This window comes from Candoia aspera, chromosome 6, assembly GCF_035149785.1.
Source record: "Candoia aspera isolate rCanAsp1 chromosome 6, rCanAsp1.hap2, whole genome shotgun sequence".
Taxonomy (NCBI): Eukaryota; Metazoa; Chordata; class Lepidosauria; order Squamata; family Boidae; genus Candoia; species Candoia aspera.
In genome coordinates, this window is record NC_086158.1 from 10,132,846 (window position 1) to 10,151,248 (window position 18,403).

Genomic DNA, 18,403 nt, shown 5'->3' on the forward strand with positions numbered 1-18,403 from the left:
CTGGCCACGATTAAACCAAGGCCATGCATTTCTGGGTGTGGGGGAGAGCACTCTTTGTATGCATAGGCCAGTGTTTCTCAACCTCAGTAACTTTAAGATGTGTGGACTTCAACTCCCAGAATTCCCCAGCCAGCACTGCTGGCTGAGGAATTCTGGGAGTTGAAGTCCACATATCTTAAAGTTACTGAGGTTGAGAAACACTGGCTAAGGCAGAAAAGTAACTTTTCCTTCAAGGGTCACTGCGTATCTGTCAATCGGGCTTCCCAACTCTGGGACCCCAGATTATTGGACCAACTCCCATAATGGGGGCGCAGGGGAGACGTGAGGACAGCACGGGATGAGCGAAGCCTGGTGCAAACGTCCGGCGAAGCGAGAGCGAACGGACCCCTCGCTCCTTCTTCCTGGCAGCGCCAGGCGCCTCCGGCCGCTCCGCCCAAGGTGAAGAGGGCGCCCGCCCCGCTGTTCGAATTCGCGCCTGGGTGGGCGGCGCCGGCGTGCAGGGGCGGGGTCGAGAGGCGGAAGAGCGCGCGGGCGCTTTACGACAGGCCCTTCCTCGGCTTACGGCAGGGCTTCCGAGGGGTAGGGGCGCTCGGCCGCTCCGAGGGCGGGCCGGGGGTGGTTTCCCGCGACTTGGTTTTCTACCCGGGCGTGTGAAGGAGCGCGGCAGGCATGGTGAGTGCGTGGGAACGCTGGCTTGGCCGTCCGCCCGCCCTCACCGGCGCCGCCGCGGAGGGCAGGAGGCGGCGGCGGGCCGGGTGGCCTACCCTACCTGGAGCCCTCCCGCTGGGTAGCGACCGGCTGGGAATCCCAGGTGCGGTCGTGCTAGCCGAGAATCCTGGGGGTTGTCGTCCCAGCACGTCTGGAGAGCGCGGGATGCTCAGGAAGGCGCAGCACGGAAATAAGCCCCCTCGTCCTTGTTCAGAAGCAGATGCCCCCAGAGCCCCGGCGAGGCTTGTGCGTGGAGGCTCAGCCTCCCGTAGGCCACCGCCGTGATGGTCTCCTTCCAGCGGAATTAACTTGCGTCTTAATGGAGCTAAAATTAGGAATAATTGGTTGAGATTCCTCGGGGGCCCCTGCTCTATCCCTGATGATGTTCGATGTTGTTAAACCACTCTTGCCCATGATTTGAATACGGATGAATGGCCTGACCGGCTTGTTATCACTGATTCTTGGCCCAGTCATGATGGTTCGATTTTTATCCTGCTTTTTATATATATTTTTATCAACTCTTATCAAGATGGTGAACATGCCTAATACTCCTTCCTCCTCCTATTTTCCCCACAATAACTACCCTGTGGGGTGGGCTCAGAGAGAGCAACTGGCGGGAAGTCACCCAGCCGGCGTTCATGCCTGAGGGAGGCCTAGAGCTCACAGGTACCTGCAGGACCACCTTCTCCTACTAAATCACCTGTTCGGGCTTCCTGGAAGAAGCATTTGGATAAACCCCATTTCTGTGAAGTAAGGGATGCGGAGCTCCGCCTTGCTGAACTGTCTTCCCTTACAAATTGGGCCTGTTCTGTCCATTCTAATGTTCCAGAAGTGTACAAGTGGAATAGATCAGTATTGCTCAGCCAGTATTATTATTGAATAATACTGTGGCTGGACCAGTCATTGGTATAACCTTCTCTAGGGAATTAAGTCACTGCTGAAATTAAGCAGTCTTCAACAGCTGGTAAATTTAAACATCTCTGTAGCCATGTAGTTTTCTTGGCCATAGTATGGGAATGGTTTGTCATTGCATTCATATGTTTATTTTAAAGTTTTTATTGTCTATCCAACTCAAAAGACTTGGGCAAGTTACAACAAGATAAAGAAGAGAAATTCAGTATCCATCCACTATTTATTCCTCAATCTCTGTTAAGATTTCCACAGCACTGCAGTTGTGGTTAATCAGTAACATTCTTCCTATCTCATCTTCAGACCCATGCTTGGCAACACAGTATTTTCTCTTGGCTCCATAGGTCATGATCTTAAAAGTTTTTTTCCTCAGAGAATTGCCTCAGTTTTTCATATTTCTTAGGAATGTTTTTTCAACTTCTCAGCCTACTCCATAGTCTTGGTTTTCCCTGATGGACTCCCATCCAAGTTAAGACTACCAAATCTGGGCTGCAAAATCTGGGTAATTACTTGAGGGAGTAAAGAGAGTTTTCTGTATCTCTTTGCTGTCATCTAATCTCATGATTGTTTGGACTTTGTAGCCAATACTGAAATACTAACCAGGTTAAACCTTTTTTTAATTTTTCAGCCCCTAGTCAAGGTCAGCTAGGTGCTGCCACCTGCTGGGCTATTAACCATAACTCAGTTAATTGCCGATTACTGTGTCTGTGTGCAAGAATTGGGGGATTGGTAGTGTGGAAACACCTTCAACCAGTTTATATTAAAAGTTTGTTAAAAATATACATAATGTGTTTGCTTTCCAACCCCAAGTTTAGTTCACATGTCCTGTTTGTAATATCTGGAATATCTCGTTTTCCATTGTAAGAAATAGATTAAAGATCGGTATGATACAGAAAGACCAGTTTTAGGATCTGGTCACCCAGTGCTGTAACTCTAGTTATGAATTTTCTGAATTTGTTATTCTCCTGGAACTTTTAGTGACTTTTGATACTATGGATTTCTTTTATTTGCCTTACTGGAATTCAGACAGCACTGTGTTGTGATGGGTTCAACCCAACCTGCCTGATTGGTTTCTGAGGAAGTGCTGTGAGATTTCTGCTATAGCTTTTTCTACAAGGCTTTATCTTGTTTCCCATCCTGTTGCTTAATATCTATAGTGAACTGATGGGAGAAGTGATTCAGGCATTTCAGTGTTAGTAGTATACAGATGCCAGGTAGTTCTTATAGAGTTTCCTATCTATTAATGTCTAGGCAAACCAGGCGTAATTCAAGTTACTGTAGTATGCTGCACATGTATGTGATGGTTTTTGAAAACTATTGAGAAGCTTCTGGTACACAATGCATCCCATTGCCCCCTTGTTGAAGCTTAAATGATATTGTAGCAGTGGTCATACCACATGCATTGGAGTACCAGTGTCCTAACTGCCAGGAAACACGCTGAGACAAGGAACTGGTCTCTAATGTTTTATTGCTTGTACATAACAGGAATCCTAACAAACTGAAGAAGCGTGGGAAAACCCCAGCCATATAAACCACAAAGGTTAAGGCGGTCCCGATCTGTGTCTCTTTGAATAGCTGACCAATTCCTCAGTGCTACGCATGCGCTTAACAGTCTGGATGGGAGCCCCCTGCTCGCCATCCTTACTCATGCCAACCAGTGTGTTCCCAGGCAAAATTAGAAGTGCTGGCATTAATTTATAACTTTAAACCTGTAGTTCACTTGGGTCTATGGTATTTCAAGAACTGCCTACAGCTTAATGATTGTGTTTTATTCATCTTTGGAGGTTGTACTTGCCAATCCACTGCATAAATCTGTACGGTTAGCAGGTGATACTAAAGGCACATACTCCATCATTAGAGAGAGGATGGCTAGCTCCATCTCTGGCAGCATTTTATAAGGGCATTAAAAACAAATTTGTTCTTTTTGTCTTTTATTTTTAAAATGCTATATTTGTTGCTGACAAATATTTGAAACTGCATTTTATTTAGAGTGACTTATTTTAAAATTATTTAAATGTCAAGAGTTTTTTATAATTGAAGACTGAATTTTACTATTACATATTTTTAAAACACTTTGGAGAAACTATCATGTTGAAAAATGGCTAAAATATATTAAATAAAATTCAAATGTATCATCTGCTAGATACAATAGAGCTGCAAAATTCTCAAGATATAAGTCAAAATCTATTAAGAGCAAAATTCAAACCCTAAACTGATTGCATCTGCAGAGCTCCCAGGAGTCATTCCATTCTACCCTCAAGTAATAGAACTAGATGCTTCAGTACATAAAATCTATTGAAATAGTTGAACTCCATCCTACTAAATTTTAGATATAAATTATTTCCCATTTAGGACATCGGAGTAGCTGCAGAAAAGCTGTTTTCTGCTGTGCTCTAATACTTGATGGAAGAACTGCAGTGATGCAATTTTGGAGAGGTTGCTTATCTCATATCTGATATAGCTTCAAGGATAAATTATTCACTTGCATGAGAAATAAGCATTCCCCATGGAACTACCTAAACATATAAAGGAAAACTACCTGTGGAACATTTATGGCTTAAAATTGGTAACCTTGATTGCTCATTTGGTATAGTTATTTTGGAAAAGGCGACTTAAAATCATTTTTATATACACACTGAAATAACCCTGGAAGGTAGGCTGCCATAATTCATGATTTATTGATAGATACCTGAAATTTTAAAAACGTCTTGTCAAATATCAGTGACCAGAAATAAACAGAAATCTTCCTAGGAGCAATATTTTGTTCATTTTAAAAATGCTACTGTATCCAGTTGAAAGTTTGAAAAAAAATAATTCTTAAGATTTCTACGAGCTTTTATGGAGAGGAATCTCCTTTATTATAGTTAATATACATATGCAGTTACTTCAATATAGAATTATTAAATTGATTGTCTAGCTCCCAGCTATGTTTGCAGCATCCTACATGCCCCCCCCCGCCCCCAATTTGCTCCAAAGGGTTGGTAGAAGAGACAAAGTAAAATCCCATAGGTGAAGTTATCCATTATCTACACAAGATTGGAAATTGGTATAATAATATAAGCTTATGAATTACAGAATCTTTCTGTCAGGAATGAATGAACGAACGAATGAATGAATGAATGCAAAAATGTTTTGTGTCCTAATTTTAAAAGAAACTTGTGTTTCAATAACCATACACATCTAGGTGGCCTGATTTCTTCCCTAATCTGCATATATACACAGACCATAAGTTGAGTGTGATTTCAAATGAAGTATGAATTGAAAAATGCCAGCTGGAAGCCCTCTATAATGTTTGAGCGGTCTCTATCTCAGATATTTGGCTATACTTTTGTATATTCAGAAAATCTCTCCTGATAGCGTCCAAGCATAATGTACTGAGGTTAGTATTTTTTCATTTTACGGAATTACTTTTTTCCTTTCTTTTAGGCTGGTACTATGATAGTAGTTGGCCTGACAATAGCTGCTGCTGGTTACGCAGGTTTGTACTTGGAAAGCTTTATTTCTGCTTGCATTAAATATGTGCCCTATAATGGACAGTATTATTATAGTCTAGTGTTGGGAAGCATAAGAGTCTACAGTGGCTAGTTTGGATGCTTTTATAAGCAGAAAGACAGTGGTTAGTCTAGATGCCTCCCGTGGCACCATTTTGTTTTTTTTGCAAGTTATTGCTAATTATTTGCCAATTTAATTCATATCTCATTTGTTATTGTGAACAAATATCATATATCTAAGTTCACACATTGCAGAAAGCTCTGATTTGCTAACCAGAGTTTGTTGACTGCATCAAGATTTGTTGGGTTCACACAGCCATACTGCATTACGGTCCAGTGCAATTTGTAAATTAGCTCTGTATGACTTGATCTCTTTGAATTACATCTGTATTCTTGGACATAATTGCCCGCATGTGGTTTCTGCACATGGACATTTGGAGTTTGGAGCAGAATGGTTTTAAATATTACGTTAATTGAAGTGCTACCATTAAGTTAACACCTTGACTAAGATGGGACACATCAACTAAGTGCTCTAGGGACTTACTTAAATGACAGGAATGTGTTCCTCCAGCTGTGGCATCCACAGTTTCTGCTGAGCTGAAAAAGAGAGGATGGATCCTCAGTTCACTGCCTGTACTTGCATCCTATATGAGAAGATGATAAACACTTCCATAAAATTTACGTTAGAGGAAACTGACCCACAGGTTAGGGGGCTTTCCAGTCTTCTGAGGTAGAGGCGTATTTGGAATGCTGATAAAGTACCACAATGTAATTGCAAAATGGCCATTATGAAGGGGAGAGTCCATTTATAAAATGTCTACCCTAGTGGTTAGGGTCAGCCACAAAACTTGATAAAACTAAAAAAATAAGTAACTCTGGGAATTTGAGTTCAAGGCTGATGAGGAATTTGACTCAACCCATTGACATATGTCTCTCTTTCAGGACCACTTTTTAAACTGACCCTGCAGCTCCCCTACTTTAGGTGTTTCCCTGAGCCCATCACAGATGTTTTGTTCTCTCATCACAATACCATGCCTGTCTTCGTATCTACAAATTACCTGAAACTTGATTTTCTGAAAGAAAGGAGCACCGGAGCAAAAGCGCATCTGCCTTGCTCTTTCATCTCTGCTGCCCAAACATAATACATAAATGGTGTTTTAAGAGATGTGCCGTTTAGTATCCTTGTGCTTGATTTGGGCTTCTCTCTGCTGAGTTTGTGAAATTCTTACAACAGATTGCCATTATTATTTTTTTTCCAAATTGCTACAGTAAATGGTGCTGGACCCTTTAAAATAGAGCTTGAATCTTGCAAGGCAGAGGGGAAAACAACTGAGAGTGCTGTTTGTAGCCCATCCTGGGATTTAGTAATCTGAGTGCTGCGTGGAAGAAACAACAATTAAAGCCTTGCCGCGGGGTAGGAAGCACTGGACCTCTGCCTACGCTCTCCTCAGCCTGTTGCAAGAGTAGGAAGCTTCTGTGGAAGCACTGCATTTTGTCCATTTTGGCTTGGGGTTGTGCACACAGGTTCTGCAGATCTCACTCTTGCGTAGCTGAAATGGGATCCTTCCTTTCCTTCAAGGCCGTTACGCCCTGCAAGTAATGAAGCAAATGGAACCCCAAGTAAAGCAAGCTCTGCAAGCGCTGCCAAAATCAGTGAGTTTATTTCGCTCAATATTCTTTTGCAGCAATATTATTCTCTGCTTTGCTTGCCGTGTGAGCCATTGGGCAAAAGCAGTTCAATACGTAAGGATTATGAGGTCCAGAATTGGCCCGTTGTGATGCCTATTAAGGTGTGCAGATGAATAATAAGTATTTCCTCAGTTCTGTAGGAATATTTTTATCTCATACTAGGAAAAAAAGATTGGTTGGTTGTTGTGAACTGAGCTGGGGGAGGACATTAAGAATAAGAAATTGTGTCACCTGCTTCTTGGCAATGTTGTATGTAATGGGATGGTCTGTTTTGTTCCATTTGCCACAATTAAGTGAGGTGGGTCTTTAATTTCTTCTACTTTTTGTTGGTGACATTGTAATACCAGTGTATTTTATTTTCAGGCCTTCAGTGGCTATTACAGAGGAGGATTCGAAAGCAAAATGACCAAGCGGGAAGCTGCTTTAATATTAGGAGTGAGGTAAAAATTAAAATTAAAAACCCAAGTTAAATAAGAGTAGGCTCCCCCCCCCCCCCCCCGGGAGAACTGCGTAAGAAAAGAATGGGAAACATGCTAGCTGTGTAATTTTTGTAGCTATGATTTAAACAATAAAAAGCATACGGTAACATTTTTGCATTATGCAGGCTGTAACTCTGATCAGAACATAATAGCCAGTTTTAATTTCAGTATTGTTAATGGCAGGGTCCCCAAGATAGTGATTGGGCAGATGGTAAGTTTTCAGATCCCTCCAGAATGAGAGTTTGAATGCTGTTCTCTCGGGCAAAAAGATTAATTTGACACATTTCTAACTCACCCAACTCACAAAGCAAAGAAGTTCAATAACTGGGTGATTATGAGGGATCTGATTTTTTACTATCCTATTGAGAGAATCAACACTGCAGGGAAAGGAAGAAATACGTTTATATGTACATGTAACTACAGAATAATCAGAATAAGCCATTTGTGTCTGTTGCTGGATTATAAAAAAATAACATTGTGTAGTTTGCAGGTATCTCTTGAGCATAAACTTCAAGAATGCAGCAAATAATTCTTCCCCGATAGTCATTCTGTGACGTCTGATATAGGTGGGATGAGGTAGTGATCTGACATAGATGAAATAATCCATAGGCTGGTTGCTTTTGACTTTTTTCCTAGTTAGAAATTATCTAATACAAAAAACTATTAGTCCCACAGCTAACAAAGGAAAGATCAGAGAAGCTCACAGAAGAATCATGCTTTTGAATCATCCTGATAAAGGTAAATCAGAAGATGTTAATACGTTAAACGGTTATGTTCACTTGGCTGATGTAAAATGGGACTATACTGTGGGGCTGTATGGGAAATGTTTAAGAAGTGGATTTGGGCATTTTGAGTTGTTTTCCTAACCTTATTTGTTATTTGGAAGTTGTGCATGCACACAAGGGAACAAGCAGAATTTTCTGATAAGCCTGGAGATAATGTTTCATTGTTCCTGCTGCTAATGTGGAAAAGTATTTTTGTGTATGGACTATTTTATTTTGATAATGAATTTCTTCTTGACAGACTGAAATGTTCTATTATTTTGAATATTCATGTTGTGACCACTTTCAGTTCACTTATCATATATATGTCATTTGCCAGAATAATGGGATAATTTCTGTCTTGTGAACATGACAACCGTATTTTCCTCTTTACTAGGTGGGTCTCCTTATGTTGCAGCCAAAATTAATGAAGCTAAGGACTTACTGGAAGGTCAAGCTAAGAAATGAAAACTCATCACTGGCTTAACAATTAGAATATATTTTCAAAATAGCCCAAAGAAAATTGACAAATGAAGCTGTGATATATGCCCAAAGGAAATTCTTGTTTTGATGTAGGGCAAATCCTTCTCTGTGGTTATTTTCAGAATTTAATGTTAACCACAACTTCTGATGCAGGAGATGTGCAGGCTTTGTGCAGAACCAATTAATCAGATAGTAATATCTGAAATTCACACTGCTGTTGTTTTAGATTATAAAATTAGGGTAAATGCCAACATCCAAGACTGCTGAGAACATCTGTGAGGCTTAATATTTTGAAATAATTTATTTCTCAACTGAGAACAGTTGTATTATTTTATCATAGAATTATGGTCTGGTATTCAAAAATGATTTCAGCTTTTTTATTACCATGGTTTCTGAGCAATAAAATTCTTACAGTATTTCTTTATATGACTGCATGAGAAAGAGTTGTTACAGAACAGTTACTCTTCTGAGGTGGGTTTTACCTTCGTGCTGGTCAATCAGCCATTCATGAATGAGAACCAAGTTGGCCGTCTCCAACATTCAAATAGAGGCTTCAAAATAACATGGTTTTAAATTCTTTATACCAAGGAAAGCTTAGCTTTACTTCTGAATGGCTCCTGTCCTTATGACAATGTGAAGAGGGTTAAAACAAAAAGGGAAAGAACTAGGCTTGAAACAGTCATGATTTTAAAAATCCAAGTATTAACTGTTACTGAATAATGTTCTCATATTCCTCTCTTCTCTGCCTTAGATGTAAGGTAGAATTTTTTCCCCTTTAAATGTCGGAAAAGACCAGCTCTTTTGAGGGTTTTTAATTGATTTTGTGGCTTCTAAAACACTGTTCTTGGATTTGTGTTTTAAGTTTTCTGCAGCTTAAAAAATCATGTTGCTCAACCTATTTTTGGGGTTGTATGCTTTTTTCCAAACTTTTTTATCTTAAAGGTGGAGCTTTGGCTGATTTGTTAACCCAGCTCAACCCGAGGTGTGCAGTCCGTAATTGAATGTAATTAGAGCAGGAAACTCTATAGGACGGATCTTGGAATCCTACGTTTGAATGAGTAGCTGGGGAAGGTTTGTGTGGAATTCTAGTAGGGAACATTATGAAGTTCTAGGAGGCCGCAGATTCATCTAGAGATGATTATATTGTTTCACCTTTTAGGCAGAATTCAAGCCACGCACACAGTATCAACAGTCATAAATATAAATATAAGAAATTAAGTTCTAAAATAATGAATTGTAAGTTCCTTCACAAAAGGAATCTGGAGGAATATGGGAAGGGAAACAGGCCATGTGGAACAACTTTAGGGAAGGGTTTTGTCTTCTTCCCAGTACCATGTTCCTGTCACTTACAGGATGGATATAATGTTTGCCTGCCTTCTGAAGAATAGGATTACAATTACAGAAAATGTGAACAAACTGTCTCCAGTATTAGGAAGGATGAGAGGATTACATGGCAGCTAGGATATTCCTGTGAAAGAACACTGAGAACAGGGAGAGGGAAATGGCAAGCATTAGGAGAATGGAAGAAATACCAAGACAGTAAGACTCTGAACAGCATAACCAATACAGTCTTTACCAAGAGATACTGGATCTCCTGTGTATCATTGGCTACCCTCTACTCCACAGAAGATAATCAGTTCCTGTGTGGAAGAAATTTAACCACTTTAGTAGAAATACAGGGACGCGGTGGCGCTGCGGGTTAAACCGCTGAGCTGCTGATCGGAAGGTCGGCGGTTCGACACCGCGCGGCGGGGTGAGCTCCTGTTGCTAGTCCCAGCTCCTGCTCACCTAGCAGTTCGAAAACATGCAAATGTGAGTAGATCAATAGGTACCGCTTCGGCGGGAAGGTAACGGCGTTCTGTGTCATGCTGGCCACATGACCCGGAAAATGTCTACGGACAACGCCGGCTCTAAGGCTTAGAAACGGAGATGAGCACCGCCCCCTAGAGTCGGACACGACTGGACTTTACGTCAAGGGAAACCTTTACCTTTACTTAGTAGAAATAGATAAGTAGCAGCCTGATTCAATGAAAATTTAATTAGATCACTCCATCAAAGCAACTATTTCTGCAAAGCCATTGATATGGTCTCAGATTACATCCTTATTGGTACAAGAGTAAAATATGAATTGTATTACTTATTCCTTGGTAGATTAACAGCTGGTTAGCCATATGCTACATGTGCTTATTAATTCCTCAGGATCAACCTAGAGGAAGAGTTTGGGAAAGCATCAAGGCTACATATATTATCTGCATGAAGCTGAAGAAGTATTGTTTATTGCTAATGTTAAAGCTAGGATATGTAGTCATGAGTATAAGAAAACAAAACTTTTAATAGACTTGAAGCTGAACCATAACTTGACGAAGTTCAACAAAAATGCATTTGTTGCAGAAAACTCCATACTATAAGATAGCGGAAACTTAGTCTGGTAGCAGTAGGTGGGAATTGAAAGTAGGCATATTAATGGATCACCAGCAGACTGTGCTAGTAGAAATATAATCATTTAAAAAAAAAAGTTACAATGAATCTTAAAATTCCACTATGATAAGCATAGTGTACAAATCAGGCAACATTTGGATTAGAGGCCATTTCTAGATGTTACATTTAAGAAGGAACTTGGCCAGAGCATATTCAAAGAGAATTAACTGATTGTGTGGGAGACTAGAGTCCAGATCCTAGAAGGAAGTGTTGAAAGAAGCTGGTACGTTTAGCCTGGAGAAAACTAGGAGGTATGATCATGATTTTAAATAGGGCTGTGAAGAGAATTTAAAAGGGACACTTCACAAATGTGTTAGCATAAGTGAACTCTTCCCCCCCCCCCCCAAATATTAAAGCAGAAATGTCCTCAGGAAGGTTTGCATAGAAAATGCAGAGGCTGTCACCAGTTTTCTGCACTGTATAAACATTAAACACGATTTTTTTTTTCAAACACATCGAAGGGTCATGGGGCAGGAGCAGGTTGCACCAAGTCTTACAAAGGACAAATAGCCACAGATGAGCTAAAGACAGAAGAGTTAGTAGCAGTAACCTTAATGGCAGATAGAAGTGAGCAGGCTTTCTAAACTGCAATGGCTTTAGCTTTGACAAGAATTTAAATGGCAGGAACTGCAATGCAGTGATTCACAGCTATAGTGAACGCTAAGCAACAAGTTTGACCTTACACATGACTGAGCTTTTATTAATCTACAGGGAAGCGACATGGTAAAAGGGGTTCTGTGCCTTAGTTCTAAAAATATCTCCTTGAAAAAAGATGAAATGAAGAAAAAATGCAGTGCATCCTGTGTGCAACATCAGCAATGAAGTCAGACTTGCTTTTGAAGTCAGATTAGATAATACATTACATTACAGATATCTAACTGGAATGCCAGGATTTTTAAGATTAAAAATTAAAACCAGGGAGTGAATCCAGTTGCAAACTGAATTTAACAATTTTTCCCTAGATTGTCTTATTACTGTTTTCCACGCAATAAGCAGTAAGAGGTAAGACATTTAGATCTGCAACTTGCTTGAGAAACAATGCTTGCCAGCTGCATAAACCTTTGAGAAAATCCCATTAAAAATTTGCTGTCATATCCTCTTTCATTCAAAGATAATGCCTCCATGAGAACTTAAATTCCAACTCTTGTATAACAAATTGATAACTGGCAAATGTTTAAGGATCAACCAATGGAAGATCAAGGTTTATTTTTCTACCAGCATACAAAAACATATTGCACATCAAACAACCAAAAATAAAAATACTCTAAGGACTAACATATGTAGTTTATACAGAATAAACTTTCTGGAAATTGATCTTTTCAGTAGTTCTGGTTATCTCTTAATGGACATGACTAATTCAGAATTAAGTGTTTTAACTAAAGCTATGTTTGATTTTTAAATACTGTACAGTTTAATAAATAAATCAAACAAAGCCTCAATGTAGAACAGTCACTGCCAATGTCACCCAATATCCCTGCAGATTGAGAATTTAATAAATGTATTCCAGTGGTCTGCAGTTTTCCCCCACTACATACAGCATTTAAAAAACATGTATTAAAACAGACCAGTTTCCAGACTAAACTAATGGAGAAATTACAATTCAGTGCAAAATATTTTAGACTGCATTTTTTCTAGTTTCCCTCAGGTGAAGAAGTGGTTGCATATTATTAAAAATGTAATAAAAGCAGCTAATGCTTTCATAAAGTAGGTTATGTTAGGGATTCCCCCACATCTCATATTTTGAAAACAAAATAACGTTTCCTATAGCCAGCAATTTGTTTTTATTTAAATGTTACATATACTATTCTCAAGGCACATCTGATGATATTTATAACACAGTAGGTGTCAAAGTATGTTCAACATTGGATTTTTTTCAGGATCCCTCCCTGTTGTTTTCCAAAATGGAGGAACTGAAAGTGCGGTATCAAGACTCGCAATCCATATTCTATCTTTGGCAAGCTTATACAAGCACTATTGTAAAATGTAATGTAAAAGAACTGTAAACTAGGAACTCTTGTTTATGAAACACCATTCAACACAGCTTCTTCCTGTTTATTTCCGTCTTCTTGTATAGTACTAGGCCTTTCTTCAGGACTATGCTGCTGCTTCGAAGATTCAGTCTCAGAAACCACTGCAGGGCCATTTACTGCTTTTTCAGAAAGGCCAATTTCTTCAATCACATCTTTCACCTTTTAAAGAAAAAAATCCAAGACTTGGTGACAGGAGAACAGTGAATCATTACAGCAGAATTATACACCCCCCCCCCCATTTCAGACTTCATTAGAAAGTCCACAGAAGGTATCTATTTTTAGAAGGATGATTACATGAACATTTTACATGTAATAGTGAACTTTATATCCAGTTATCTATATGTATTTAAATCACTCCTAAAATCCAGTTGAAAGCATCATTGAATGAACAAGGTATTTGGCAATTATTTCCATATATAAGCTGCATGAAGAAGCAGGGTCTTGCCTAATTATCCCTTTAGGCTGCCGTTCTTAGAAAGCTGGAGAATATGCTCAGGGCAAGATATCCTTAACTAAACAGATCTGCTAAGATAACTTCTATCTAAATTTGCTAATGAGCTTGTAACATGGAATTTTCCTTATACAGCCCTCCAAACTGGCCAAGCTTTTTCAGCACCTACAGCTAGATGTAGCAATTTACACAATCTTAGAAGTAAATTTATAGACAGGTATTAGTTTGTATTCCTTTTAAATGTTTCTTACCGTTTCCTTCTTGGTTTTACCCAGTGTTTCCTTTGGGAGATTTCTTTGTCTACTCTGAGATTCTGCTCTTGATATATAATCAGCAACTGTTACTGTGAGGAGAAAAATTTACAGGCTTTTTATGTTTAGAAAACATCCAACTCCTGGTTGCAATCCAAAAAGATAAATTTTTCAGTTAACGTTCCAAGGCTCATATTAGACAAAGTCATCTTTTGAGGCCTTCCAAAACAGAAAGATGTAACTGTTAATCCTGAAGCTTCATACAGCTAATTTAAAAGAAATCCATTATTTACCTGTTTTGCTTTTTTAATCCTTCAGTTTCAAAATATTTTGCTTGAGGTATTTATTACTATCAAAGAGAACTCTGTAACTTTCCTATGGTTTATAATTTTTTTTTAGGTATATTTAAAGATACTGAAGAAGATTTGAAAGATTGTCAAGAATTTGAAAAGAACCCTAGAAAATTATAAAAACAGGTTTTGGTCCAAGCTGGTGGTGGACTGAGGCAGAAGTTGTAGATACAGAACTCAGGAGAACTTTCAGAGGATGTTCTTAGATTTAGCTCCTTCTGAAGTGAGAAAGTGGGTAAGGAAAGCTTAAAGCAGCCCTCAATTACCCCTTAAGTAGTTAAGTAAATACTTTCTTTTGGAGAAAAACATCCTTAGGAGAGGGAGGACCGTGGCTCCCTCTTTCCTTCTGGCTGCACATCACAACAGTGTATTGGAAAAGAAGTGGAGAAGAGGCGAGTATTAAGTATGAGTTCTGTGTGATGAATGAGGTGTAACTAATAAATTTACAGTGGCCAAAACTTACAGCCTATCTGAAAATACTTCGCAGCAGTGGCTGTCGTCATCGCTCAAAATTTAAGATTAATCGATCAAAAAGCATACTGTCTTAGTTTGTTAAGGATCCTTAAGGGTATGATACTTTTAAGTACCATATTCCTCCAGTGAAGTCATACTGCAGTTCTCCAGAACTAAAGTGAAACCACAGGAAGCAAATTCAGAAAGCAATTTTTAATTATCTATCAAAAGATCTTTGTGGTTAAGTGAGATCATGTGTCTATTATTCTAGAGCATTTTGTGATGTGAAATCCCATTTCCTTACGTTTTTAATTGTACTGTAATTCCGAGCTGTTCATAAGCCTTTGAACTCTACAGAAACATGTTAGAGGACACATTAAAAGAAATATTCCTGAAGTTGTTTAGCACATCCAAGGCATTTACAGATGCAACAAACATAGATTCTTCTTCTAGAAATTGAAAACTGTACTTTAAGATGTTAGTACGTATTTAAAGGCACATCAAACCACAATGCCAGACAGAACGTGCAACTATTTTTTGCTTTAATCCAGTTGTGTGATTTCTCTTGTCCTTGAAATGCTGATCATACTGATTCAAAGTACAGGACAGGCAAATGCCATGCAAGCTACCTCATGTTTTACTACAGTACTAATCAGCTGGCCAGCATTCCTATTAACAAATAGTTGCCAGAAGAGAGCCCATCCTGGCAGTGCTGCTTTCGTTATGCCATATCTCTGCATTCCGACATCCACATCTCTTTCAATTCTCGCGGTGCTTACGCTGGCAGCACCACCACTTATAAGGCACTAATGTTAGGAAGATGAGTAACTAGTAATTTCTCAGCCAGCAGTTTTAGTTATTAAGTAACCATTATTTACAAAAGGCACTTTACATGTTTCGGAGGCACACAAACAGTAGGCACGGAGCATTCCTTCATGCTTGTGACTCGAGGTGGGCCACCTCTCCACTTAGGTTACCTGGCTGTCTATCTTCTGCCTGACCCCTGAAGCGACGCCTGCGGCTACGATTGCGTCGCTGGGTTTTTTTGTCTCTATCATCTGCAATTGCAAAGTTGAGGCATGAACCATCTTAGAGATGAATACTGTTGCTCAGCACAAAGCGCAAAGGAAAAAGTCCTATGTCATATCTGCAGAGGGAGTAGCAACACTATAAGACTATGTTTAAACTGGTACCGATTTAGGTTGATACCTTAAAAGTTAAACATAGGCTCAAGGAATCATTCCCCCCCCCTTTTTTAATTTTTTATCCTGCCTTTATTATTTTTATAACTAACTCAAGGTGGCGAACATACCTAATGCTCCTTCCTCCTCCTATTTTCCCCACAACCACCACCCTGTGAGGTGAGTTGGGCTGAGTGACTGGCCCAAGGTCACCCAGCCGGCTTTCGTGCCTAAAGCAGGACTAGAACTCACAGCCTCCTGGTTTCTAGCCCGTTGCCTTAACCACTAGACCAAACTGGCTCCTAGAAATGGTTTTCCTTGGTGTGCTTTGCATGAACTATTATCACAAAATGGCAGTTACTGAATGCTGAGATATACCTACACACAAAAAAGTCCTGATTTTTAAATGTATTTGGGATCATGGTTGTAGAGGAGCAAGAAGCTTGTTTTTTTTGCCTGACCTCAGCTACTTTCTTTTTCAATGTTAATTTAGTAAATTTCAGCAACAAAATCACTTGGGCCCTACCAAAGATAAAATGGATGTTTATTTTACATTTATTTACTCTAAACAGGATTTTAAATTCCTCAACATTAATGACTAAATCGTCTTTGCATTTCATGGTAGATACAATATGGAAACTTTTTTTTTAAGACGTGGAACAAATGCCCTGCTCTTCTAAATCTATGACACAGAACTGGTTGCATCCAGACCAGGAGAAGGACTTTAATGCAATTATAAGAAAATGGCCCTGATGGATTCCATGTAGCCTAAAATATTCTGGTTACATTTAAGTGAAATCCTTTATTATGCAAAAAAGTTAACACTGTATTAAATTACAATTAAAACAATGACTATGAAAAGGAAGAATAATTGACTATAATAGCACATTACAATTGTACAAGTTTATTGATAGGAATCTTTCAGTTTTGTCACAAGTGACTTACATACCTAAGCCATTTTCATTAACTGATGCCGTGTCAGATTCTGTCATTCCATCCATTAAGACAGCATCTTCATCAGTCCTTCGTCTGCGAGATCGCCTGCGTCGGTTAGTGGTGTGATGCGATTCACTTGCATCAGTGTCTGCAGTCTGGTCAGACTCTGTGTTATCGAGTAAACTATAAGGATTGCTGTCTGGGTCTTTCAGCACTAAAGGAACAAAAACACCAAGGCCAGAAGTGGCACGTAAGTTTGTGCTGTTTCCATCTAGCATTCTAGCCAAAATGTTACAAGGGTAATCAAGTAGAAAGTAATCTAATCCAGAACACACATACTAATACGCAAAGCAACCTAGGAAAGTCTGAAACGTTCTTGAAAGCGGAGAACATCACTCTTGAAACAAAAGCAAAAGGGTGGGTGGTACAGACATCTTCCTCATCTTTCTGGTGACCTTTAAATTAAGACATAAATAAAGTGGGGAAAATATGAACATCAGACCTTCTGGAATTCTCTCCAAGCCCTTTACCAGTAGTGTCCATTGGAGACATGTATCTATGTGCACACACTGGGAAATGCAGGCAGGCTGCATATGCATCAGCCTGGGGCACACAAGCTGGACTGCTTTGAATACAGAAATTGGCAATATCCTAAGCAGCTGCCCGACTGTCTATCAGTGGGGGAAATTCTTCTTGGAATGTTACCCTCCACAGCCCCAAGCTGGCTCCGGTCCATTCTCAAACTTGATCTTTCCTTTCTGACTTGTCCCACTATACAAGATTTGGTCCTGTCTGGTTCAGTTTTCTGAGAGTTATCCTACTGGTGGACAGAGTCCTGAGCCTCTTTACATAACTTCTTTCCAAGATTCCATTGGATTAGAAAGAACAATCCAACCCAAAGATAACACTGAGGCTTTCAGTCTCTTTTTTACCAGTCCACTCATTTTTTAGAAGCTTCCCCTTCAGTAGTCAAATTTTACCACGTTGGGTCCTGCTATAATCACTGTTTCCTCTCAGCTCTACAGTACTATGTCCCACATTACAAAATGGTTTTCACTTGGGATTAAAACTAGGATATCATTTTCCCTGCTCAGTTCCAGATCAACTGTTCCAAGACACAGTCAGTTCAGACAGAGAGAAATCTGGTTTCTTTGTGGTGGTCTCTGCATGAATTACCCAGTTTGTGAGAGTAATCAGAGTCTCTCATTGTTACAATTCTCTCTCTCTGTATTTCTTGCTTTATTATCTCCAGATCACTCTTGGTATTTTCATCAGGCAGATGATAGTATTCCAAAATCTATTTTCTATTTGTGGCCAAATAGTATCACACCTAATGATCCTATGGAAGAAACTGTTCTTCTGATATTTTATAGTATATTATACTAGCCCTGATATAAGGCAACGGTTCCCACCCACACCCACACACCCACAGCCTTTTGAGTGTATCACTCTGATTTTCTCCATTTCCTTGATGCCAGGTTTCTTTATATGCCCTGCATTTTCTCACTTGTAATCAAATATGCTAATTATCCCATTTTACCACACAGACTGCTAGCATTAGCACAGAAATACCTATACACCTTTTCCTTTTTTAGTTTCTCTTGGCATGAACCTTTTTCGTGGCCTTTTTGTCTGACTGTCATGTCCATCTATTAGCCCACTTGCAATACTGGCCCTCTCTCTCATATTTTCTGTATTATCTATACAACCTTCCAAATCAGGATCTATCTGCTTTTCCCCAGGAATTAATTTA

At 39.5% G+C, this 18,403-nt stretch overlaps 2 protein-coding genes across 4 annotated transcripts in view; one reads left to right on the forward strand and one right to left on the reverse strand.

Moving 5' to 3' along the window:
* Positions 1–521: 521 nt before the first annotated feature.
* On the forward strand, positions 522–8,944 carry DNAJC19 (DnaJ heat shock protein family (Hsp40) member C19). The gene is made up of 6 exons (XM_063306406.1): positions 522–672; positions 5,044–5,095; positions 6,688–6,761; positions 7,161–7,237; positions 7,944–8,014; positions 8,435–8,944. The coding sequence occupies exons 1-6, from the start codon at positions 670–672 to the stop codon at positions 8,503–8,505; spliced, it is 348 nt and encodes a 115-aa protein (XP_063162476.1). The 5' UTR covers positions 522–669; the 3' UTR covers positions 8,506–8,944.
* A 3,227-nt stretch (positions 8,945–12,171) lies between these two features.
* Positions 12,172–18,403, reverse strand: part of FXR1 (FMR1 autosomal homolog 1) — a 44,911-nt gene continuing 38,679 nt past the window's right edge. For 2 of the 3 annotated variants that reach the window (XM_063306404.1, XM_063306403.1), the window contains exons 14-17: positions 16,664–16,864; positions 15,511–15,591; positions 13,731–13,822; positions 12,172–13,187 (exon numbers count right to left, since the gene is read on the reverse strand). In XM_063306404.1, the coding sequence (XP_063162474.1) occupies positions 13,017–13,187; positions 13,731–13,822; positions 15,511–15,591; positions 16,664–16,864 (545 nt within the window). In that variant the 3' untranslated portion in view covers positions 12,172–13,016. The remainder of the gene's footprint in view (positions 13,188–13,730; positions 13,823–15,510; positions 15,592–16,663; positions 16,865–18,403) is intronic. The other variant, XM_063306405.1, reaches the window with a different exon arrangement.

Bases quoted from the DNA above. Each gene is read 5' to 3' on its own strand.
- DNAJC19 (XM_063306406.1), top strand. The intron at 6,762-7,160 runs GTGAGTTTATTT...TTTTATTTTCAG, and splicing joins TGCAAGCGCTGCCAAAATCA to GCCTTCAGTGGCTATTACAG. The intron at 8,015-8,434 runs GTAAATCAGAAG...CCTCTTTACTAG, and splicing joins TTTGAATCATCCTGATAAAG to GTGGGTCTCCTTATGTTGCA.